Source organism: Protopterus annectens, chromosome 7.part0, assembly GCF_019279795.1.
Source record: "Protopterus annectens isolate FY-2018-M chromosome 7.part0, PAN1.0, whole genome shotgun sequence".
NCBI classification, from domain to species: domain Eukaryota; kingdom Metazoa; phylum Chordata; order Ceratodontiformes; family Protopteridae; genus Protopterus; species Protopterus annectens.
The window spans coordinates 128974640-128998521 of NC_056739.1; the positions used below are offsets into that span (position 1 = coordinate 128974640).

A 23882-nucleotide genomic window follows, 5' to 3' on the forward strand; every position below is an offset into this window, starting at 1 on the left:
TTTTGATTTTGGTTCGCTATCCTTTCACTTCTCCTCGTCTCAGCTCTAGTATCTTGACTGTTGAGCTCCATGTCTTCATCCCATTGGTCCCCATTTTGATACCTTTGTTCTCCCTCCAGAACACCAGCGACATCTACATTTGCCCCTGGGTCCCCCGTGATTAAGGCCTTACTGTTGGTATACACAGGTGGTTTTGGATATGCTTTACCAAGTCTATAATCATTAAGATCCCTAGTGATTTTTTTGTTTTTTGTTAGGTTCAATCTACTCAGGTGTTCATCGATGCTCAAAAAGCACCTCTCGTATTCGAACTGGTATCTCCCATAATTAATGTCATTTTTGATGCCATTGTCCAGTTCATCAGTTTCTCTGAGTAGAACATCTATTAAAAGTTGGTATTGTTCACAAAGCAACCCTAACAGTTCCAACCCATGTCTATCAAACAGTGACAACAACGCCTTGTGGAAGGAAGAACCTTCCACAAGTCCTGCAGGGAATTGCCATTGTCGCAGTCCCTTTGGCACTATTTTCAGTTTGATACATTCACGAAGTAAGCAACCTCCAGTTGCAACTTCCGTGCTTTAAAAAGTTTGTTGTCAAAAATAGTCAGCCTAGTTGTTAAGTCATGGCTTACCTCCTCACGGTCTGCCAAGTGAGGCAACGCTCCTCCGTTGTTAAAAATGAATTCTCTGTGTACCCATACATCCAGAGCTGGAGTCGCCCCGATGTTTCTATGGGCTTGAATGGCTCCGGACCCTTGGTGTCCAATTCCTGTTGTTTCACCAATACCACGGTCGTGTTGCTGTTCATCCAGGCACTGCTCGCTTCTGTTGTTACTTCCTGTTGTAGTGGTACTACCTCCCGGTTGACAGGAACTACTCCTAACTCCACTGTTCTGTACTCTCTGCGTACCCGTGATACTTCCACAGGTCCTGTTCTCTCTCTCTTGTAATTCTTCGTGGAAGCGGGTTGTAGCGCTGACCTGCTGCGACAACCGGTCCACTTTCTGGGTTAAAAGCTCAATGAGCATAGTGAGGTTCCCCTCATTCTCTTGTGAGTTACCGATGTTCACTGGAGAGCTTCCTGGTTCCATTCGGCACAAAAGACAAACCTCCGATGAACGAAAAAGAAACCAAAAACTCACTGGTTGGATTCAAGACGCTCTCCACAAGATGCTGGAATATTTTTCCTTTTATTTACTGATAGACTTGAAGTGCGTTCAGTATCATGCACTTTTCAGCAAGTGAATATTCAACTTCTTCAGAATGCAAAACAGTGGAGCCTTCCAAAAGGCTGCCTTTAATGCATCAATCAATTAACACTAATTAGAACATTTAAAAGGGCTGTTTCACTAGTTAAAACAAGCATAGTAAACTGCAACCTATAAAAACAGTATGTAAAGACTAAAACAACCACCAGGGCTAGTCAATACAAAACATGCTTGATTCTATATAATAACAATAAAATATTTAGAAGTTAAAATCCATCACAGTATAAGTAACAACACTGATGTGAAGGTGTAAACTGTGTTTGTTGCTTTTTCAGTATTAATGTGCAAAGTTAATACAAATCATCCCCTATGTACAAAACCATCCCCCCTTTCAACAAATCTCTACTGTTTGGAGGTTAAGCAACTTTAGAGAGTTCTAAAAATTGCAGGGTTTTTTTGAAACAACTTTAAGAAGTTAAAACACACAATAATAATAATAGGAAGTACCATGCAACTAAAAAGGAAAATAAAAATAAACTTAAAAAGAAGAATTAATGTGTCTTGCTGCAAATAGGTCTACTTCCTACTTAGTTTGCACGTAATTATGCATCCAGTACAAAATGTACAAGTTGTAATATGTGCTGATATTTAGTCTTGTAAGTGCCTAAATGTATATAAAGCATCCACCTATAAATAGGCTTGACAAGGGGTGGGGGGGTGAGTTTAAACCCAGGCCTTCCTGAAAAAGCAAGCCACCTTGGTGGATAGCTAGTATAAACAGATTGTATAACAAAAAGAAGAAGAAACTGATGCTCAAGAACAAGAGGCAACTGCCTCTGCAGAGGAAGGATTCCCTCCACAGCTTGAACAAGCAAGTCAGAAGTCTTGTAAAGTCCCTCTAAAGCTAATTATGAAGTTAAAATAGCATCCCCAGCCAAAGACGATCATAAGGCATTCTTTAACTACATCCAAAATCTAAAAAAGAAGTGCCCAGTTATGTGCCAAATTGGTAGTAGATTGTACCACTCGCACTGTATTGGAGGAAATTGCCAACCTGCTAGCTGACAGATTTGGTGCAAACTTCACCTGCCTATCCCCACCAGTCATACCACAAAGCACACCTGACACCAGTTATCTGTCTAGTATCTCTAGAGATCGTCATATCTGTGCTTTCCAAGGCCAAAAACATGGCCTCAATGGGACCAGATAACATTCCACATTGCTTACTAAGCAATTTAAAACAGGACCTAACTGATCCACTTGCCATTCTCTTTAATCAAAGCCTGAGAACTGGCATTGTACCAGCAGAATGGAAAACAAACTATTTTTAATGAGTAACAGGTAAGCGCTTTCACACCGAACACAGGCACTTCATCAGACTACAGTACTCAAACCAATTCAAACTCTACATAAATAGTGTAATCAATTAGTGGAATAAATCACTTGACCTTCGTGCCAGTTTCAGTGGCACTACATCAAATCCAAAACATTTATCATCTTGCAACAATATAATCCATCATAATTCAGCAGATTCGGTCATATTAATAAAATCTGCACCTCTCAGATCCTTTTGTAGCAACTGTAATACCAAAAACTTAAACATGTGTGCTTGTCCATATCTATTGACATGTTTTGCAAGAGCACTGCTTTCCTGGTTCCTACATATTTCATTAATATGTTCTAAGATAACTTCTTTCGGGGATCTGTTGGCTTTACCAACACAAACTTGAGCATGTTAACACAGAATCTGCTGAATTACGATGGATTATATTGTTGCAAGCTGATATATTTTTTTGACTTGATGTAGTGCAGTTGAAACAGGCACTAAGATGACATGATTTATTCCACTAATTGATTGTACTATTTAAGTAGAGTTTATATTGGTTTGTGTATTGTGGTTTGATGACGCACCTGTATTGGGTGCACTTATCTGTTGTTCATTAAAATATTTTGTTTTAGCTGTGTTGGTCGGTCACATTTTATTTCTGCGGTTTTAATTGTTATGGACCTACATTTACCTACATTACAGCTGTCTTATTTTAGATTTAGAATAGGGAACAGCAACAGTAATCCCCTTGCAATAAAGGGAGGACCATTAACCAGCCCTGGGAACTACAGACCCATAAGTCTAACCAGCCTCATCTGCAAGGCTGTGGAAAGGATCATCATGAACCTTAACAAGGACATAGGTGACCTTCAAACTGTAGCCCCAACCCTGTTTGGCTTTAAGGGTAGGTCATGCTTATTGAACCTGGTAGACTTCTTTGAGAAAGTCATCAAAGCCTTTGTTGAAGGTAAGACCGTGCATACTGCCTATCTGGACCTAGCCAAAGCCTTTGACACAATCCCCCACTCGGGTATCATTGAAAAACTCTCTGAGGTAGGTGTTGACCCTTGCAACACTAGATGGGTAGCTAATTGGCTCACCAACAGAACAAATACTTTCAGAGTTGGTGACTCCACCTCTACCAGTAGACCTTTCACCAATTGGGTAATACAAGGATCCGTACTGGGCCCTTTACTATTTGGAATTTATTTCTCAGAAGTCCAGGCTAAAGTAGACAGCCTTTGGCTCACTAAGTTCACTGATGATTGTAAACTAGACACAATCATTGAGACCCCAGTGATATTAACGTATTGCAGGAGGGGCTAACACAAACAAATGATTGGTACCAAACTCACGGTCTAAAACTAAACGCAAAAAAGTGATCCGTTATCCCATTTGGCAAAGTGGAATTCCCCCAATTACAATATTGACAGCATCCCTCAAAGTTCAAACCCAGTGGTGTGAGATCTGGGAACACAGCAGTCTGAACTTTGACTACCAGGTTTCCACAGTGGTAAGGAAAGACTTCTACGTTGTGCATCTCATAAGTAAGGGCATTGCCTAAGATGTTATAACACCTCTTTACTCAACCCTAATCAGACCATTAATAGAGTTCAATGCTTCCTTCTCCATGTATTTCACCAGAAACCTCCAGCAACTGGGGAGACCACAGAGGTTTCTCACTAAGAAGATATAGGGCCTCCAAACCATGACCTACATGCATAGACTGAAAACCCTGTCATGGTACTGTGTATACTGAGAGGCGACTTGTGCCTGGCATACTGGGCAGTCTCTAACCCTGACCTGATGGAAATGTTCCACATCCACAAATCAAGTGACACTAGAGCCACTTGCTCTAGGGATCGCAACCTTACCAGTGACATTAACAGAACATGCTGGAGAGACAGGTATGTCTCCCAGAGATTGCCACCACTGTGGAATAAACTTCCAATTCATGTGAAGCAGAGCTCCTCAATGACCATAGTCAAGTTCAACCTGGACAAATGGATGGGTGATTGCAAATTCATTCCAGGGGTAGCACCCATGTCCCTCATGGACAGGGGTAGTCGGTGCTGATCTGTGAAGTACATCCATCTAACCAAGGACAATTGGGGCAACCCGGCTTTAACATGGCTAGGCTTATAAAGGCTCTAGGGCCGATACCCTAGTAACCGTGTATGACCCTACAGATCCAGAGATCCCATCTTTGAATCTGAAATCATCAGATCCAAAATATTCAGATCCAATAATTGTACTGGCTAGCCTTATTGCACCTACATTGGATCCGAAGCTTGGCACCTGTGGTAGAGCTCACATACCAAAATATGTGCTAAACCCAGTTTCTCATACTATCCTCTCTCCGTCTCTCATCCGTCCCACTGTTTCTGAGCCCCAGCATTCGAAAACCCAGATAGGTCCAGAGTCAGATCCAAAGAAGATATCTTCTTCAGCTCCGAGGGCATCCCTGACTAGTTCCACTCTGATGCCTTCGGATCGGAACAGGTCTCTGAGTCGAAGTGTGGGTGTTGGCTCAGTGGATCCAGGATCAACTACGAAGTTATCTGTCCCTGCCCGTCAAAACTTCGACCCTGGACGTTTCGGGTCCATTTCCATCTTCGAGGCACGGATCCAAGAGGAATCATGATCTGCTTGTACTGGAAGATTCGGCTCCGGTGCAGCTGATCACGGCTTCTCTGGGAGATCGTGGAAAAGGATTTCTCTCTCTCTAGAGAACCACCTTCTCATTCTTTGGATCGTTGGTTCCAAGTTCTGAGTTGATCAGGCCTACACCATAGGAGCAGCCAGTTAACTAGTTTCCAAGCAGTTCCTGTAGAGGAACCCCCCATGTCTTTGGATGCCTCCCTTGAACATCCCCCAGAGGAGATCCATCTGAAGCGAATGTGCAAGAGGGGGCACATAGATTCCCCTTTGGAGTCTGTCTTGGAGGATACTAATTTCAGTGAAGGAGAAGGGTCCTCCAGATCACCAGATGATATATCCTTTGGAGACATATTATCTATTCTCAGATAGAAGGGTGATTGGTCTTCCGAAAATCCCTCTCCAGAGGAATCGGTATTTTAGGAAGCTTTTGGTTCTGGCCTATCTACATCTTGGGTTACCCCCCCTGTAGATAAGCTAATTGTTTGTTTCCCGCCAGCATGGAAGTAGCCAGATACAATTGAGCCCATTCCAAAGAGACCTGGTAAATGTTTCTATCCCCCCAAAGATAGACCCACTGGAGCAAAGGAGACCCAGTAGATGCTGTGGTGGTGGTGGCAGCCACTAAGAAAGAGCTAGCAAAACAGAGCTCTTCCATCCGCCACCAAACAGGGAGTCTGTGGTACTTGATGTATTAGGAAAGTCATTCTTTGCCTCAGTGACCCTCGCCTTGAGGTCTCTTAATTACCTGGCACACTTCACGAGGCTACAGAGAGATTTTACCAAGGAGCCATCTAATACTCTTTGAGTCCATGTCTCCAGAGGATTTCAAGGGAACATCCCCTCAGTTGACCAGTCTAGTGACAGTTTCCAATGCTTCAATGAGGTTGATCTCACACACAGCTGAAGGCACCTCAGGAACTGCCAGGTCAGGCATTGTCATAGGAAGACCTTCCTGGATGAGACTATGCAACTTTGTGGAGCCTTTTAAGATGCCCTTCATCAAAGCTGCCTTCAATGGTGTATCAGTTCCATTAGTGAAAGAGACACTTATCTACAGTGAGCAAGAAGGAAAGACACTCTATCTGCCTTGGGAATCAAGTTTTCTACCCCTCAGTTGACCTTCAGGAGTCAGAGGTGGTAAGGCAGTGTGGTTTCGGAAATCTCAGGGACCTTTCCAAAATTCACTTGGGACAGCTCCTTCAGAGGCAGAAGAGGAAGTTTCAATGGGAGATGTCATCCTAGAGGCAGAGGAGGCCCTCAGACCCAGGGTTTCCATGATTCCTTTCTGGACAAACCCTTCCAGCACTCCTGAAGTGCTATCCAACTCTGTCCAACTCTGGAGCCAGTTGTGGACGATTATCCTTGCACCTGGATGCCTGGGCAAATGTAAGAGATGATTCCTTGGTGCTAAGAATAATATCCAGAGGTTATTCCATTCCGTTTTTCCAACTTTCTATTGGCAAAAAGAAAAAGCTCCCCACTGATTCAGAAGAAAGCAGCAGCACCAGAAATTCAAAAGCTTTTATACAAGAGAGTCATCCAGAAGGTCACACCAGACCAAATAGGATTTGGAACTTGCGTTTCTTTTTATTGCTCTAGAAGACAGAGGACCTCAGACCAATTCTGGATCTGGGCAAACTGAATCAGTATGTAAAAAAATTCAAAGTTTCAAATGGTCACAGTTCAGTCCATTCTGCCATTTCTTTGCAAGGACTATTGGATGTGCTCCATAGATCTTTAGGACGCATAGTGTTGCATCAAAATAAGCAGGTGATGCAGGAGACACTTACACTTTCAGCTGGGAGGCAGCCATTACCAGTTCAGAGCCCTGCCCTTTGGATTCACCACAGCCCCCAGGGTATTTACCAAATGCATGGCAGTGGTGGCAGCTCACTTGAGATTCGAAGAATTCCAAGGGTTTCCATATCTGGGCGACTGGCTCCTAACCGCTCCTTCCAGGCATCTACTTCTACAGTCCAGGGACTATTTGCCCTAGATTTGCCAGTCATTTGGGATAGCAGTAAATTATACCAAATCAAACTTGATACCAGTCCAGAGTCTGGAGTTCATTGGTGCACATCTGGACAGGACAGCACAAATAGCTTCACTACCAATTCATCGTGTATCCACGCTCAGGTCTCAAGTCCATCAGATTATTTCCCACCCATCTCCTTCAGCTAGGTTAGTTCTTCAAGTGTTAGGATCCATGGCAGCAGCCATTGTTTTGCTTGCCTTGGCTCAATATTTTATGCATGTTTTTCAATGGATTTTAGTTGTTCAGTGGTCCATTCTTCGACATCCCCTGTCCTTTCCAATCAGACGTACTCCAATTTCCAAATGAAACATCCTCTGGTTGATTCATTTAGAGGTCATTCACCTAGGCCAACCTGTTGTTCTACTGCCCCCAGTGGCCACAGTGACTACGGACACCTCCAGGGTGGAGGGGATCATTTCCTGGGAAGGACAGTCCAAGGCACATGGTCCCCCAAGAGACCAAACTGCATATTAGTGTACTAGAGATGAGAGCAGTCCTGGCCAAAATGCTTCAAAACACAGAGCAGACACATGACTAGTTCCTTCCAAAAAAATGTTAAAGAAACTGCAAATGCAAAAAGGCAATGATTCCCCAGAACAGTAAAAACCCAACTGCTAAAACCGTGTACCACTCACATGACTGAACTGTGTGGCCTAGTGGGTTAGTGCAGTAGGCTGTAGTTCACAGGGGCCTGGGTTGGAGACTTGGCAGGGATGATTATTTATCCACGTAGCTAAATGGGTAGAGTTCCAGCTTCATGTGCAGTAGGTGCAAGGTTTGAATACATAGGAGGGCAGGTTAACATCTTAAACTCATTAACCCTTTTTAAGCACAACCTGGATAATTGGATGGGGAAGAGAGACTACACCCCTGGGATTCCACTTGTGCCCCTGCTGGACAGTGGCATAGGGTGCTGACTTGTTGGATCACGGGCTAAATTCTTAGCTAGGCTTGTAAGGGCCTCAGGGCCAGTAGCCTAGTAACTTTTTATGATCATATGACTAAAACTAGTCAATCAAACCAAAACCAACGATCTAGCCTCTTGTCATTAATAACCAAGATCAGTACAGAGGCCCCGATCTCTAAACTTTATTTAAAGAGCTGACAGAGAGATGCGCAAACTATGTAAACAATAAATAAATCAAATCAAGTATGCAAGCCAGGTAGCATCAATAATACCAGTACCTATATATATATGATCACAGAAGCTGAGGATTAACAGCATTCAAATTTAATAATAAAAACTGTAAAAAAGCAAAACATTCTAATAAATATTGTGGTTCCTCTGTGAAAGTACTCACCTATATTTGTTTAATAAGAGAGTTCCTTTGTATTTAAAGTTGTTTTAGTGGACAAATTAAGCAGATCCATTTTGATGCCGCAAGAGTGGTGTCCCAATTTTTTTGTTGTTGGGGCCAACCTTACTGTGACCTTTTTGCTCCCCCCCCCCCCATAACAACAAGTAAACCGGTATTTCGCATTGATCCTCCCTCAGGGGGAGTTACCAAGAGATACTGTAATCAACGTTTGGCTCCTCCTGTCTCCTTTACGCTTATCCCCCTCTCCCCTTGATCCCGAAATTTCTACAGAAAGCAAACGGGCAGAAGAGAGCTCAGTCATCCTCATTGCCCCCTTCTGGCCTTGACAGATAAGGTTCCCCTTCTTATGTTCTCTCCTTTGTTATCCTCCATGGATACTGGAACTATTTTCCAGATCTCCTTTCACACCCCTCAGGAATCATCCATCCCAATATTCAGTCCCTCAAGCTAATCTCATGGTTTCTCCACTTCCGTCAATAGTCAGACAGCCCAGGCTTTCTTCCCCATTGCGTTCCTTAATTCTGTCCCTGCAAAAAAGACTGCACCAAGAAAGTTTATAAGAGCAAGTGGAAAAGATTCTCACTTTGGGCATTTCTGCTATATTCAAATTTTTGACTACTCTTTTTAAACCAGCAGCTAGTTTTTCTGCAATTAAACTGCAGTTAACAGCCATTTGCAGTTTTCATACAGGAGGTAAAATTATTTCTTGGCTTCTTCCAAGTTATGCAAAGCATTTCTAAAAGGTATTTTCCTCCTTAGACCACCAATAAAAGTTCTTTCACCTCCCTGGGATCTGACCGTTGTGTTGCAAGGTCTAACTCAGAAACCATTTTGAACCTTCAGCAAAAAATGTCCTGAAATTTCTTTCATAGAAAATAGTTTTCTTAGTAGCTATTACTTCTGCAAGGCAAATTTCTGAACTCCAGGCTCGTGCTTCAAACATCCATTGCATTGTATTTCACAAGACAGGGTTAGCTTATGAACTAACTAACCCTTCTTTTTTACCTAAAGTAGTTTCTGATCAAGCAGTAACAAGTCCATTCATTTAACGGTTTTCTTTCTACATTTTTCAAACAAAGGAGGGTATATGCTACATCTTCTTGATTTGCACAGACAATTGCATTTTTATTTACACAGAACAAAGCAAATAAGAAATTCAGATCAGTTATTTGTTTCCTTTATACCAAACAGAATGGGTTTTGCAGTTTATAAAGTTACCTTAGCAAAATGGATCACTGATTGATTGGATTTCTTGGGTCTGTTCTCAGCAAGGCATTTCTCTACCTATACCACCCAAAGCTCACTCAGCTAGATCTATGGCTAGTTCATCTGCTTGTTGCTTATGAACGTCTGTTGATACTTGTGCAGCTGCCACATAGTCCACTGTTCCTACCCTGTTACTCATTACAAATTGGACCTTATATCTAGAAGTAGAGCCGCCTTTGGCTCTGTGGTACTCCAGAGTATCATTCCATGAGGACCACCCAAGAGCAATGTAGCTGGGGACTCTGTTCCATGTGTTGAGGAAGAATGAAAAGGACATTGAATTTAAAAGTTATATACTCACCATAACTAGGCAGCTGCGTTGTCCAGTTTTATTATTCCTAAACTTCACTCCTAGCCATCCCCCATCCTTAAATCTTCTGGAGAAACCTGTTGGTCAATAATTGGAACTTAAAATTCCAGGTTTGAGCCCCTTCTTTTTTCTGTCACTTATTCATGTTTATGCCTAGCTATAGGGTACTTATGGCAACAAACCCAATCTAAGGTATTCGGGATGGGCTGAGGCATTACGGATAGAGGGAGGAGCTGGAGAGTTGGATCTGGAGTCGTGAGTATGCAGGTGAGTCGGATCTGAACCCATGTGTTGAGGAAGAATGAAAATGGACACCACAGATGCCTAGTTAATTTTGAAATGATTGCAGTTTGACTTATTAGGGGTAACATATAATTATCCCCCATGGGATGGGTAAGGCCAGTGTAACACAAAATGGCCCCTCAAGGGCAACAAGCCTAGTACTTACCTTTGAAGCTATGCATAGATTATTGTTGCAGTTCTAGCCCCCTTTCCATGGCTGGGTTTGCATAGATTATTGTTGCAGTTCTAGCCCCCTTTCCATGGCTGGGTTTGCATAGATTATTGTTGCAGTTCTAGCCCCTTTCCATGGCTGGGTTTGCATAGATTATTGTTGCAGTTCTCTAGTCCCCTTTCCATGGCTGGGTTTGCATAGATTATTTTTGCAATTCTAGCCCCCTTTCTATGGCTGGGTTTGCATAGATTATTGTTACAGTTCTAGCCCCCTTTCCATGGTTGGGTTTGCATAGATTATTTTTGCAGTTCTAGCCTCCTTTCTATGACTGATTTTGCATTGATTATTGTTACAGTTCTCTAGCCCCCTTTCCATGGCTGGGTTTGCATAGATTATTGTTGCAGTTCTAGCCCCCTTTCCATGGCTGGGTTTGCATAGATTACGGTTGCAGTTCTAACCCCCTTTCCATGGCTGGGTTTGCATAGATTATTGTTGCAGTTCTAGCCCCCTTTCCATGGCTGGGTTTGCATAGATTATTGTTGCAGTTCTAGCCCCCTTTCCATGGCTGGGTTTGCATAGATTATTGTTGCAGTTCTAGCCCCTTTCCATGGCTGGGTTTGCATAGATTATTGTTGCAGTTCTAGCCCCTTTTCCATGGCTGGGTTTGCATAGATTATTGTTGCAGTTCTAGCCCCCTTTCCATGGCTGGGTTTGCATAGATTATTGTTGCAGTTCTAGCCCCCTTTCCATGGCTGGGTTTGCATAGATTATTGTTGCAGTTCTAGCTCCCTTTCCATGGCTGGGTTTGCATAGATTATTGTTGCAGTTCTAGCTCCCTTTCCATGGCTGGATTTGCATAGATTATTGTTGCAGTTCTAGCCCCCTTTCCATGGCTGGGTTTGCATAGATTATTGTTGCAGTTCTAGCCCCCTTTCCATGGCTGGGTTTGCATAGATTATTGTTACAGTTCTAGCCCCCTTTCCATGGCTGGGTTTGCATAGATTATTGTTGCAGTTCTAGCCCCCTTTCCATGGCTGGATTTGCATAGATTATTGTTGCAGTTCTAGCTCCCTTTCCATGGCTGGGTTTGCATAGATTATTGTTGCAGTTCTAGCCCCCTTTCCATGGCTCGGTTTGCATAGATTATTGTTGCAGTTCTAGCCCCCTTTCCATGGCTGGGTTTGCATAGATTATTGTTGCAGTTCTAGCCCCCTTTCCATGGCTGGGTTTGCATAGATTATTGTTGCAGTTCTAGCCCCTGTCCCATGGCTGGGTTGGCATAGATCATTGTTCCAGTTCTAGCCCCTTTCCATGGCTGGGTTTGCATAGAATATTGTTGCAGTTCTAGCCCCTTTCCATGGCTGGGTTTGCATAGATTATTGTTGCAGTTCTAGCCCCCTTTCCATGGCTGGGTTTGCATAGATTATTGTTGCAGTTCTAGCCCCCTTTCCATGGCTGGGTTTGCATAGATTATTGTTGCAGTTCTAGCCCCTTTCCATGGCTGGGTTTGCATAGATTATTGTTGCAGTTCTAGCCCCTTTCCATGGCTGGGTTTGCATAGATTATTGTTGCAGTTCTAGCCCCCTTTCCATGGCTGGATTTGCATAGATTATTGTTGCAGTTCTAGCTCCCTTTCCATGGCTGGGTTTGCATAGATTATTGTTGCAGTTCTAGCCCCCTTTCCATGGCTCGGTTTGCATAGATTATTGTTGCAGTTCTAGCCCCCTTTCCATGGCTGGGTTTGCATAGATTATTGTTGCAGTTCTAGCCCCCTTTCCATGGCTGGGTTTGCATAGATTATTGTTGCAGTTCTAGCCCCCTTTCCATGGCTGGGTTTGCATAGATTATTCTTGCAGTTCTAGCCCCCTTTCCATGGTTGGGTTTGCATAGATTATTTTTGCAGTTCTAGCCTCCTTTCTATGACTGATTTTGCATTGATTATTGTTGCAGTTCTCTAGCCCCTTTCCATGGCTGAGTTTGCATAGATTATTGTTGCAGTTCTAGCCCCCTTTCCATGGCTGGGTTTGCATAGATTACTGTTGCAGTTCTAACCCCTTTCCATGGCTGGGTTTGCATAGATTATTGTTGCAGTTCTCTAGCCCAGTTCCATGGCTGGGTTTGCATAGATTATTGTTGCAGTTCTAGCCCCCTTTCCATGGCTGGGTTTGCATAGATTACTGTTGCAGTTCTAACCCCTTTCCATGGCTGGGTTTGCATAGATTATTGTTGCAGTTCTAGCCCCCTTTCCATGGCTGGGTTTGCATAGATTATTGTTGCAGTTCTAGCCCCCTTTCCATGGCTGGGTTTGCATAGAATATTGTTGCAGTTCTAGCCCCTTTCCATGGCTGGGTTTGCATAGATTATTGTTGCAGTTCTAGCCCCCTTTCCATGGCTGGGTTTGCATAGATTATTGTTGCAGTTCTAGCCCCCTTTCCATGGCTGGGTTTGCATAGATTATTGTTGCAGTTCTAGCCCCCTTTCCATGGCTGGGTTTGCATAGATTATTGTTGCAGTTCTAGCCCCCTTTCCATGGCTGGGTTTGCATAGATTATTGTTGCAGTTCTAGCCCCCTTTCCATGGCTGGATTTGCATAGATTATTGTTGCAGTTCTAGCTCCCTTTCCATGGCTGGGTTTGCATAGATTATTCTTGCAGTTCTAGCCCCCTTTCCATGGCTCGGTTTGCATAGATTATTGTTGCAGTTCTAGCCCCCTTTCCATGGCTGGGTTTGCATAGATTATTGTTGCAGTTCTAGCCCCCTTTCCATGGCTGGGTTTGCATAGATTATTGTTGCAGTTCTAGCCCCCTTTCCATGGCTGGGTTTGCATAGATTATTCTTGCAGTTCTAGCCCCCTTTCCATGGTTGGGTTTGCATAGATTATTTTTGCAGTTCTAGCCTCCTTTCTATGACTGATTTTGCATTGATTATTGTTGCAGTTCTCTAGCCCCCTTTCCATGGCTGAGTTTGCATAGATTATTGTTGCAGTTCTAGCCCCCTTTCCATGGCTGGGTTTGCATAGATTACTGTTGCAGTTCTAACCCCCTTTCCATGGCTGGGTTTGCATAGATTATTGTTGCAGTTCTCTAGCCCAGTTCCATGGCTGGGTTTGCATAGATTACTGTTGCAGTTCTAACCCCCTTTCCATGGCTGGGTTTGCATAGATTATTGTTGCAGTTCTAGCCCCCTTTCCATGGCTGGGTTTGCATAGATTATTGTTGCAGTTCTAGCCCCCTTTCCATGGCTGGGTTTGCATAGAATATTGTTGCAGTTCTAGCCCCTTTCCATGGCTGGGTTTGCATAGATTATTGTTGCAGTTCTAGCCCCCTTTCCATGGCTGGGTTTGCATAGATTATTGTTGCAGTTCTAGCCCCCTTTCCATGGCTGGGTTTGCATAGATTATTGTTGCAGTTCTAGCCCCTTTTCCATGGCTGGGTTTGCATAGATTATTGTTGCAGTTCTAGCCCCCTTTCCATGGCTGGGTTTGCATAGATTATTGTCGCAGTTCTAGCCCCCTTTCCATGGCTGGGTTTGCATAGATTATTGTTGCAGTTCTAGCTCCCTTTCCATGGCTGGGTTTGCATAGATTATTGTTGCAGTTCTAGCCCCCTTTCCATGGCTCGGTTTGCATAGATTATTGTTGCAGTTCTAGCCCCCTTTCCATGGCTGGGTTTGCATAGATTATTGTTGCAGTTCTAGCCCCCTTTCCATGGCTGGGTTTGCATAGATTATTGTTGCAGTTCTAGCCCCCTTTCCATGGCTGGGTTTGCATAGATTATTCTTGCAGTTCTAGCCCCCTTTCCATGGTTGGGTTTGCATAGATTATTTTTGCAGTTCTAGCCTCCTTTCTATGACTGATTTTGCATTGATTATTGTTGCAGTTCTCTAGCCCCCTTTCCATGGCTGAGTTTGCATAGATTATTGTTGCAGTTCTAGCCCCCTTTCCATGGCTGGGTTTGCATAGATTACTGTTGCAGTTCTAACCCCCTTTCCATGGCTGGGTTTGCATAGATTATTGTTGCAGTTCTCTAGCCCAGTTCCATGGCTGGGTTTGCATAGATTATTGTTGCAGTTCTAGCCCCCTTTCCATGGCTGGGTTTGCATAGATTACTGTTGCAGTTCTAACCCCCTTTCCATGGCTGGGTTTGCATAGATTATTGTTGCAGTTCTAGCCCCCTTTCCATGGCTGGGTTTGCATAGATTATTGTTGCAGTTCTAGCCCCCTTTCCATGGCTGGGTTTGCATAGAATATTGTTGCAGTTCTAGCCCCTTTCCATGGCTGGGTTTGCATAGATTATTGTTGCAGTTCTAGCCCCCTTTCCATGGCTGGGCTTGCATAGATTATTGTTGCAGTTCTAGCCAACTTTCCATGGCTGGGTTTGCATAGATTATTATTGCAGTTCTAGCCCCCTTTCTATGGCTGGGTTTGCATAGATTATTGTTGCAGTTCTAGCCCCCTTTCCATGGCTGGGTTTGCATAGATTTATTATTGCAGTTCTAGCCCCCTTTCCAAGGCTGGGTTTGCATAGATTATTGTTGTAGTTTTAGCCCCCTTTCTATGGCTGGGTTTGCACAGATTATTGTTGCAGTTCTAGCCCCCTTTCCATGGCTGGGTTTGCATAGATTATTGTTGCAGTTCTAGCCCCCTTTCCATGGCTGGGTTTGCATAGATTATTGTTGCAGTTCTAGCCCCCTTTCCATGGCTGGGTTTGCATATATTATTGTTGCAGTTCTAGCCCCCTTTCCATGGCTGGGTTTGCATAGATTATTGTTGCAGTTCTAGCTCCCTTTCCATGGCTGGGTTTGCATAGATTATTGTTGCAGTTCTAGCCCCCTTTCCATGGCTGGTTTTGCATAGATTATTGTTGCAGTTCTAGCCCCCTTTCCATGGCTGGGTTTGCATAGATTATTGTTACAGTTCTAGCCCCCTTTCCATGGCTGGGTTTGCATAGATTATTGTTGCAGTTCTAGCCCCCTTTCCATGGCTGGGTTTGCATAGATTATTGTTGCAGTTCTAGCCCCCTTTCCATGTCTGGGTTTGCATAGATTATTGTTGCAGTTCTAGCCCCCTTTCCATGGCTGGGTTTGCATAGATTATTGTTGCAGTTCTCGCCCCCTTTCCATGGCTGGGTTTGCATAGATTATTGTTGCAGTTCTAGCCCCCTTTCCATGGCTGGGTTTGCATAGATTATTATTGCAGTTCTAGCCCCCTTTCCATGTCTGGGTTTGCATAGATTATTGTTGCAGTTCTAGCCCCCTTTCCATGGCTGGGTTTGCATAGATTATTGTTACAGTTCTAGCCCTTTTTCCATGGCTGGGTTTGCATAGATTTTTGTTGCAGTTCTAGCCCCCTTTCCATGGCTGGGTTTGCATAGATTATTGTTGCAGTTCTAGCCCCCTTTCCATGGCTGGGTTTGCATAGATTATTGTTACAGTTCTAGCCCCCTTTCCATGGCTGGGTTTGCATAGATTATTGTTGCAGTTCTAGCCCCCTTTCCATGGCTGGGTTTGCATAGATTATTGTTGCAGTTCTTGCCCACTTTCCATGGCTGGGTTTGCATAGATTATTGTTGCAGTTCTAGCCCACTTTCCATGGCTGGGTTGGTTATCCTTTTCCTCTTTGTCAGAGTATTAGGCTTCAACCTCTCTTTCTAAGGGTAAGAAAGTTCTGAGTGTTGGTACACCTATACGCCCTTATTTTACTTGCATATCCTGTCATGCTAAAGCCAAAAGCATGGTGCAAGAGAAAGGAACCTGAAGCTTTGCAGACTGTTCTGACTTTCAGTATCCTTAACGGAATTACTCTCATTTTGTAATGGCTACTGCAACAGTGATCTTTTTGAACATCTACTGTTATGGTACACAATTGCACTTTCTTCAGTTTCTGCCCTCAGTGCTCTTTTGGGGGTTATTTTATTATTATTATTTTTTTTATTATTTTACATTTGTTGACCGGGCTAGTCTAACTTGCATATATGTCCATTTTCAGTAGAGGCCCAGGGAGAAAAGCTCCACATAAAAGACACTAACAAACAGAACATTTAACTACAGTTACAGATAATTTGTCTGACAAAACAGATGTTACATGGTAACTTTAGCATGCATGATAGGTCAAAATAGAACAAATTAGATTAATTCCCCCATCCTTTGGATGAAATTTTTTTTTTAAAGCAAACACTGCAAGAAGAAAAAAGTATTCAGAAGAATGTAGGGGATTCCCAAATCAAAGTTATGAGTAAGGAACAGGAGAACAGACTAGTTATAAACAGAATAGGGCGAATTAGTTGATAGGCATTAGCTCAGAGAGATGTCCATGCAGTTTTTCCTGGGTACAATAAGTCCAACGTAGAATGTAGGGGTCTTAAAGTGGCTATAAAGTGAGTAGTAAATGGTGCTATAGCCTAGGATACCAGGGGGAGAAAAAAAATTTGTCAGGGTTAGTACAGGGACATAGCCCGTGGGTTGTTAGGTATAATTTGAGTTTCTTTTTAAATAGTGTAGTTGAAGAAAGAGGTGTGAGTTCACTGTGAAGTGGGTTCCAGGTTTTACCCACAGTGTTAGAGAAAAGGGAATCTCATGCTTTATTGCTGGGTGTTTGTCTAGATACCAGTAGTTTATTTGCTGAGCGGAGGTTTTGTAAGATTTTTATATGGGCTGATTAGACTTGTGAGAATTGGTGCGTTACCTGGTTGGATTTTATGGGTAATAATCAGTTGGTGAAATAGAATTTGATTATGCAATTCCAGCCAGCCAAGTTGATTTAGATTTTGGCAGTAGTGGGTTCTGAAAGGGGAGCTGGTAGCAAATCTGGCAGCATTGTTGTAGCAGATTGCCAGCTTGTTGAGGTTGCTTTTAGATATATTTGTTTATATAGGAGAGGCATAAAAGAGAGTTGAGATAAGGTGGGTGTGGGCAATAGTAGTTCTAGCAATGGGAGTAGGGAAGGGTTTAATTTTATAGAGGGAGCCTAGTTTTCGGGTAACTGTTTTTACTGTGGTGTTGATATGAGTATCATAGTTAAGGTTGTGGTCAATAGTTACTCCTAGGAGTTTAGTAGTAGTAGTATCAGTAGATATAACTCTGCCATTTTTAGATTTGATAGTGAAGGCAAATGGGGTGGACTTTTGTGTAACGGTAAACAGCAGTAGTTTAGTCTTTTTTAGGGTTAAGGAGGAGACAATACTGTAAAAAACATTCTTCTACTAGCTCAAAGACATTTTGGGTGAGGGACTGCAGTCCAGAAGCCCCTGTAGCAGAGGATATTAATGTAGTGTCCTCTGCGTATTGAATGGATATAGCTTGGGGGATACTAATAGATAGATCGTTTATAAAGATTGAGAATAGAAGAGGGCCCAAAATACCTTGGTGGTTAGTTGGGTTCTCGGAATTACAGGTATTCCAGTCTATATTAAAGTCGACTAGCAGAATGGTTTCTTGTGGATAGTTAGTGGAAAGTCAGCTAAGGATATTTTCTAAGGAGGTGATGTTATTACCTGGAGGAAGATATGAGCATATAATGTCAATGGCCTTACAAGTATTTAGTTGTAGCTTAGTGATAAGAATTTCAGTATTGGTATCAGATGGTGGGTAAGTATCCAGTAGTGTAAATTGAAGCCCTGCTTGTACATGTAAATAGGGTTGAAGCTCTGCAGTATTTAACATATTCTGTATAGGAATTGTGATGTGCTTAACAGATGCATATTAGTATTACATTAGCGATTAATGAAATGAGTAGTAATAAGTTGCTTGCACTAAGTGATTTAGAAGCATGCATCTGATGTTTGGCATGCACTTTTTTCTTACAAAAGGTTGACGTAAACCTAAACCGTTAAGGTGCAAATTAATTCCTGGCATCTTAGTACTTAAACTGTGAATGGAGAATGCAGTGCACTGTTTTACTATGGGTCTGTGTGAAGAGGATTGTTGAAAACAAAACCAGTAATGTCTTTTTGTCACCCAGTAGTGATTAATTTATTTGGATCGTAGTGTTTTTAAGATTTTTACACTAGCTAGCTGTTGTCATCGTCACCACCCTCTTGCTACACTTTGAATGCCGCCTTTGTTTTCCCCACATGTTTGATCAACTTGTACAACTGATTTACCTCAGCCCATGATGCCTTAAGATCTACTGGCAAGCACTGAATGAGGGTCAACAGCTTAGCAGCTGTGATCTCTGTTGTGGTCATCTTGCCTTACCTTCCTTTACATATCTCTTGACTGATTCATCATTTGTGTTATATGGTCAGAGTTCACCCTGCAAGCCTCATTAAACTCCATGCAGATCATGGATTTGTATGTCCATTTTTACTGGTTCCTCTGTAGTGTACCTCATTATGAGGCGTAGAGTCATAGACTGTTACTTGGCTAATGACCCAAGGGACCTTTCTAAGCTTAGCCAAGTTTTCCCAAAAGGATAATAATGTCCTGCATCCAAATAGGACATTGAGGGCCAGGCATTTATAAGGTATTTCTTTCCATAAGGGACATGGGTACCAGGCCCGGTGTAAATTTCCTGTTCCTCATCCAGTTGTTCCTCATTTTGACTCTTACAAATTCCATGTTCCTGGCTGTTCCAAGTGGAAAGGTTTTATGACACTTAACTGTGTTAAGAATTTTTTAAAACTGGCAATCCAAGGTAAATAATGCTGAACCATTAATTCATCAGACATATATTTTCTAAGTATAAAGTAACACATTTTAACCAACCTGCTAATAGTAAGTAAAATGATCATATCGCTGGTGGTTTGTAGTGTAACCGTTTAATTTTTCATTTGTTGTCTGATTTGGAATGTCAGTGTAGATTAGTGCTTTAATGGCTTGTGGGTACAGTATTAAGGAATTTTAAAAAGATGACGCACGGTTTGTTTTTTATTTCACAATTCTTAGCACGTGTTATAATTAGTGCCCACTGCCTTTACAAGACAGTTGGCAGCATTTTAGTCTAATAAACTGCTTTTATGACTAAATTGTAAGAAGCATTCATCTGTCCTCAGCCTGTCTGCTACACGTTAAAGCACCTTGTCTCATTGTGCTTTAAATTTGAGATTGTTTGTGTCTTTTGGCTTTTCCCGGTTAGGGGTCGCCACAGCGGAACTCCAGTCCGCTAATGATTGGTAGTAGATTTTTACGTACCGGGTTATGAGCCCTGATGCACAACCTTCAATGAAAGCATGCCCCATTCACGTATGCCTCCACACAGAAGACGCTGTAGCTGAGAATCGAACAGGACAACGTCTTGCTATGAGGCGACAATGCTACCTTTAAATTTGAAATGTTTCTGTGAAAAGAAGTGATATGAAGTAAAAATTTGCACTAGCTGCATTGTACTATTGTACTGTCTTATAGGAAAGTCACCCAGACTAGCTAGCAGAGTAAATAAAATGTGTGCTGAATTGTACTTGAGCTCTGTCTGTAGTTCTGCCTTAGTATATTTTTAATGGCTTTGTGGAAGAACATGTCTTAAGAGGTTTCAAACTTAGACTTTATAAATAAAAGTTACTTTCTTGGTTCTGAGTTTAACATTTGCAGTATTACAGAAAAGAAACTTTAATCAGTTTTCAGCTTGGCATTTAACAGTATTTTCTTTTTCCTGCACAGAATTTAACATATGAAATAATTTTAACACTGGGACAAGCATTTGAAGTGGCCTACCAGCTGGCATTGCAGGCACAAAGGTCCAAGGCTTCATCTGTTCATACAGGAGAGACTGGAGCTACCAAGTCTTCCAAGCCAGTGCCAAAACCAAGGAGCAGCATGAGAAAATCAGCAGTAAGTTTTTATGTAGTGGACACTTTGTACTGTCATAGCGAATGGATGTTCCTTTCCTGCTACTGTTAAAGGAGGAGACAAAAAAAAAAAAAAAAGAAATTGAAGTCATGCCTGGATCAAATTTTCACATTTCAGATTTCCTCTCAAACTGGGTTTTAGAAGTACAAGGGTGTAGCGGTAACCATTTTTGTGGTTCTCCTGTAGATGGAGTCAGAGTGGTGTGAAACGGTACTTAATTCACGATAGTTCAGCTCTGCAGTAGTCTGGATGCCCAGCTGCCGCAGCTTATTTTTAATCATTACCATCCCATTGGCCATCAAGCCCTTGCCCTCTCGTCACATTTGTTCATCCTGTCTCCTAGCTGCCAAGGACATTAGAAGAGGAAGGTGAAACACTGAGATCATGGACCTAACCATACCTCTCAAAATCTTCATGCAAGAAATCTGAAGACAGCCTAAAATAATGGGAGGACAAAGGCCAAAAATATGAGGCAAAAATATGGACATTCTGAGAAAAGCTGGCCCTAACACCCCCCCCCCCCCCAATCAGTAAAAGCAGTGCCGTGCCTACATTGCTGGACCACGTTGTGCACTCACTCTTGTGTACCCGTGATACCCAGTGCATACATTTTCATTGCTGGGTTTACTCACCGAGTCCAGTGTTGCTGGAGCTGTGGTAACTGGCTTTCCCAAATGTCGAGTTTTTCTAATAGGGCTCTTCCAGCACCTAATCTAGGTTGACAAGTTGGCATAGGCTACTATTTCCAGTTTTCTCTTAATTGGTTGGGATATCTCCATCCAGGCTTGCCTTGGTTCGTTTTTGCCCACCACTGAGTGCACTTCCCTAATAATGCTGCTTGCTTCACAAAAAGCTTATGTATGTCTGTCTTTCTTCCAGATTTTAATCATAGCTTTGATTTAACAAAATCTGTGTGCATTGTTTCTTGTTCAAATGAAGTAGATGTGTGAAAACTGTAGTGCTTTCCAGCCAGCTCCACTGGCCAGAGGGATAAAGCCCTGACTATGATCAGGTGGTCAGGGTGTGATTAGTGCCTTGGGCATGTCATGAAGCAGGTGTAGGGATTTAATGGCAGTTTAACCAATGCTGCCCTTTATTCAGAGTTCTTTTTGTAGAAACTTAGTTGGATTTTTGTATATCATGTATTTAATTCTCTCACCTTGAATGTCAAGTTCAGAATTTTGGGGAACCTTTCCCCGCAGGAGGTGACAGTTTTATGTGCTGCTTCACTGGGGTGGAATCATTAAAGAGGATACAGAATATTTCTAGTCCCATTCCTGTGTAAGGCTGTATGTTATGCAGGCACTGGACCTGCAGTATTCTGCTTCTGGCTATAATCGGCTAGAAACTGTCCATTGTGGGTGTTCACTAGAGGAATCACTGTTGCAGTCTCATTGAATGAAGAATAAGAATTTGCCACAGACAGAGCTTTGGTCATCCCTGCTATGACTGTCCTCTCTATAGCAGGAACTTCTGATTCTGGCCACATATCCATAGCATTGTTGTTTTGATTGGTGATGAAAATTATACCTTTGAATCCAACCCCTTTATTTTAGGCATAGCCTGTCCACTGGGTAGGGTTACAGGCAGCTTGCATCACCATGAGAGCCACAAATCCCTTCCCCAATGCAGGTGTATGCTTCCACGCACCTGCAGTGAATGTGAAGTGGCTTGGTGGCCAAACACGTACCCCAAGGCTGGCTCCTGCAGTGCTGCCACTGTTCTGAGGGGTTTGTAGCTGTAGATGTCCCAGGTCCCCCCCCCCAACCAGTTCTGTCAGGTGTCCCATCTTCTTATTGATATTGTGGTCGTAGTCAGGGCTTCATTCATCCATGCCACCGGAGCTTTTTGAGTGTGTATTTCTTGATTTTTTTTTTTTTTTTCTTGAGGTTGATGATGTCCAGGAAAATAATTGCTCATGTGGTTGAAAGATCTCTGTAAAGGATTTCAACATCCCCAGTGCCTTCAGGTTATATCCCATGTTACGGCTTGGCAGTGAAGTAATGAACAGTGCATGATATCGTTGTTGTTTCTTCTGAAATAGTTACCTTTTCACAGTCTGAGCTCAGTTGTTTGACTCGTCTGAAAGAGTGATAAGTATATTTGTCTTTCATTGGTGTATTACCTGTATTGAGCCTAGTAACTTTTGTAGCCATTTATATTTCTTATTTTGGATACTTTTTGGTGGCAAAATGACATCTGTAGGCAATAGCAATATACGAGAAGTATAATATTTGTTGTGTTAATATAGTTTGATTACTTTTATATGAATTTAAATTTGCCAATGTCACAAGTGATAATTCGATAAAGGTGTGTTAAAAAATGTTCTTGCATGATCCAGATTCTCATGAAGGGCTACCATTTACAGTATCTGTTTGTGTCAGAGGGGATCAAGATAATGGCAAATATAACCATTGTAAGACTTTCTGCAAAGCATTAGTGAGCTGACCCAAAAAAAGTCCTAACTTGGGGGACATCTGCCTATGCTTTGCTGAAAAAAGGCTGTTTCTTCAAAATAGTCTAACTTAAGGTATCTCCTGAGCACCCTAAGGAGCAGAAAAATGGAGAAACATAGAAAAGCGGTTTCAAAGTATGATGTTTTACACTGTTCAAGAGCAAATGACTGAGGCATTAATCACCTGTCCAGAATCTCAGGCCTTTGCCTTTTACCTCTTGTGACAGTGTGTTTGGTTTGTATCCACCTTGCCTAGGAGAGTTATTGCATTTGGATACTGTTCTAACTCAGACTCCTGTTTTTTAGACAGTGCTTAATTAGGAAGGAGTTACAGAAAATGTCTTGCTGACAATGGCTGTTGTGGCAACTGTAGAAATGCAGACATCTGACTCCAGATTTGTTCCAAGTGAAAAGGTTTTACCACATCTGATTACCAGTTCTTAGACATCGATGGTGGACATTGAACAAAATGTGGCAGACCTATATTATCTCACTCCTGACTCATGCCTCAACAGTTAACACCAATCTGATGTTGTCAGTCTTCACATATTCCTTGACAGTAGGTTTGGTTCCAAACCTCAGAACCGACTCAGCAGTTATTCCAGCTTGCACATACCAAGAACTCTCAGGCTCACCTCTGCCCATAATGCACCTAACCAAATTACCTCAGATCTCATTTGCCACTTCTAAGTGCCAGATGCATCACCTGTAAGCTCTCGAGCAAAGCAGTTTCACTTCTGTAAGTTATTTCTTCTTCTAAAGATTTGTTAAGTTTTCTTATACTCGCTCCTTCCCTTTTGCTATTAGTGTGTGTGACTCCCCTTTGTACTGTTACCTTTAAGTAACCGTGCATACCATTGTTGGTACATTCTCCTTTAGTCTTTGGGTATCTTTTCTGTGCCACAGTGACCATGGATGCATCCCAAATTGGGGGGGCATTATCTGGGAAAAACAGACCAAGGCACTTGATTCCCTCTGGAGGCCAGTTTGCATATCAGTGTCCTAGACATGAGGGCAGTGCTGTTAGCGTTGCAAGCATTCCATTTAGCCCTCCCCTCGGGG

The 23882-nt window shown here is 42.5% G+C and overlaps 1 protein-coding gene across 1 annotated transcript in view; it reads left to right on the top strand.

Moving 5' to 3' along the window:
• Window positions 1-23882, top strand: part of ANKS1A (ankyrin repeat and sterile alpha motif domain containing 1A) — a 3005277-nt gene that overhangs the window by 2840294 nt on the left and 141101 nt on the right. Inside the window, exon 26 of the mRNA XM_044076145.1 lies at window positions 20177-20347. Within this exon, the coding sequence (XP_043932080.1) occupies window positions 20177-20347 (171 nt within the window). The remainder of the gene's footprint in view (window positions 1-20176; window positions 20348-23882) is intronic.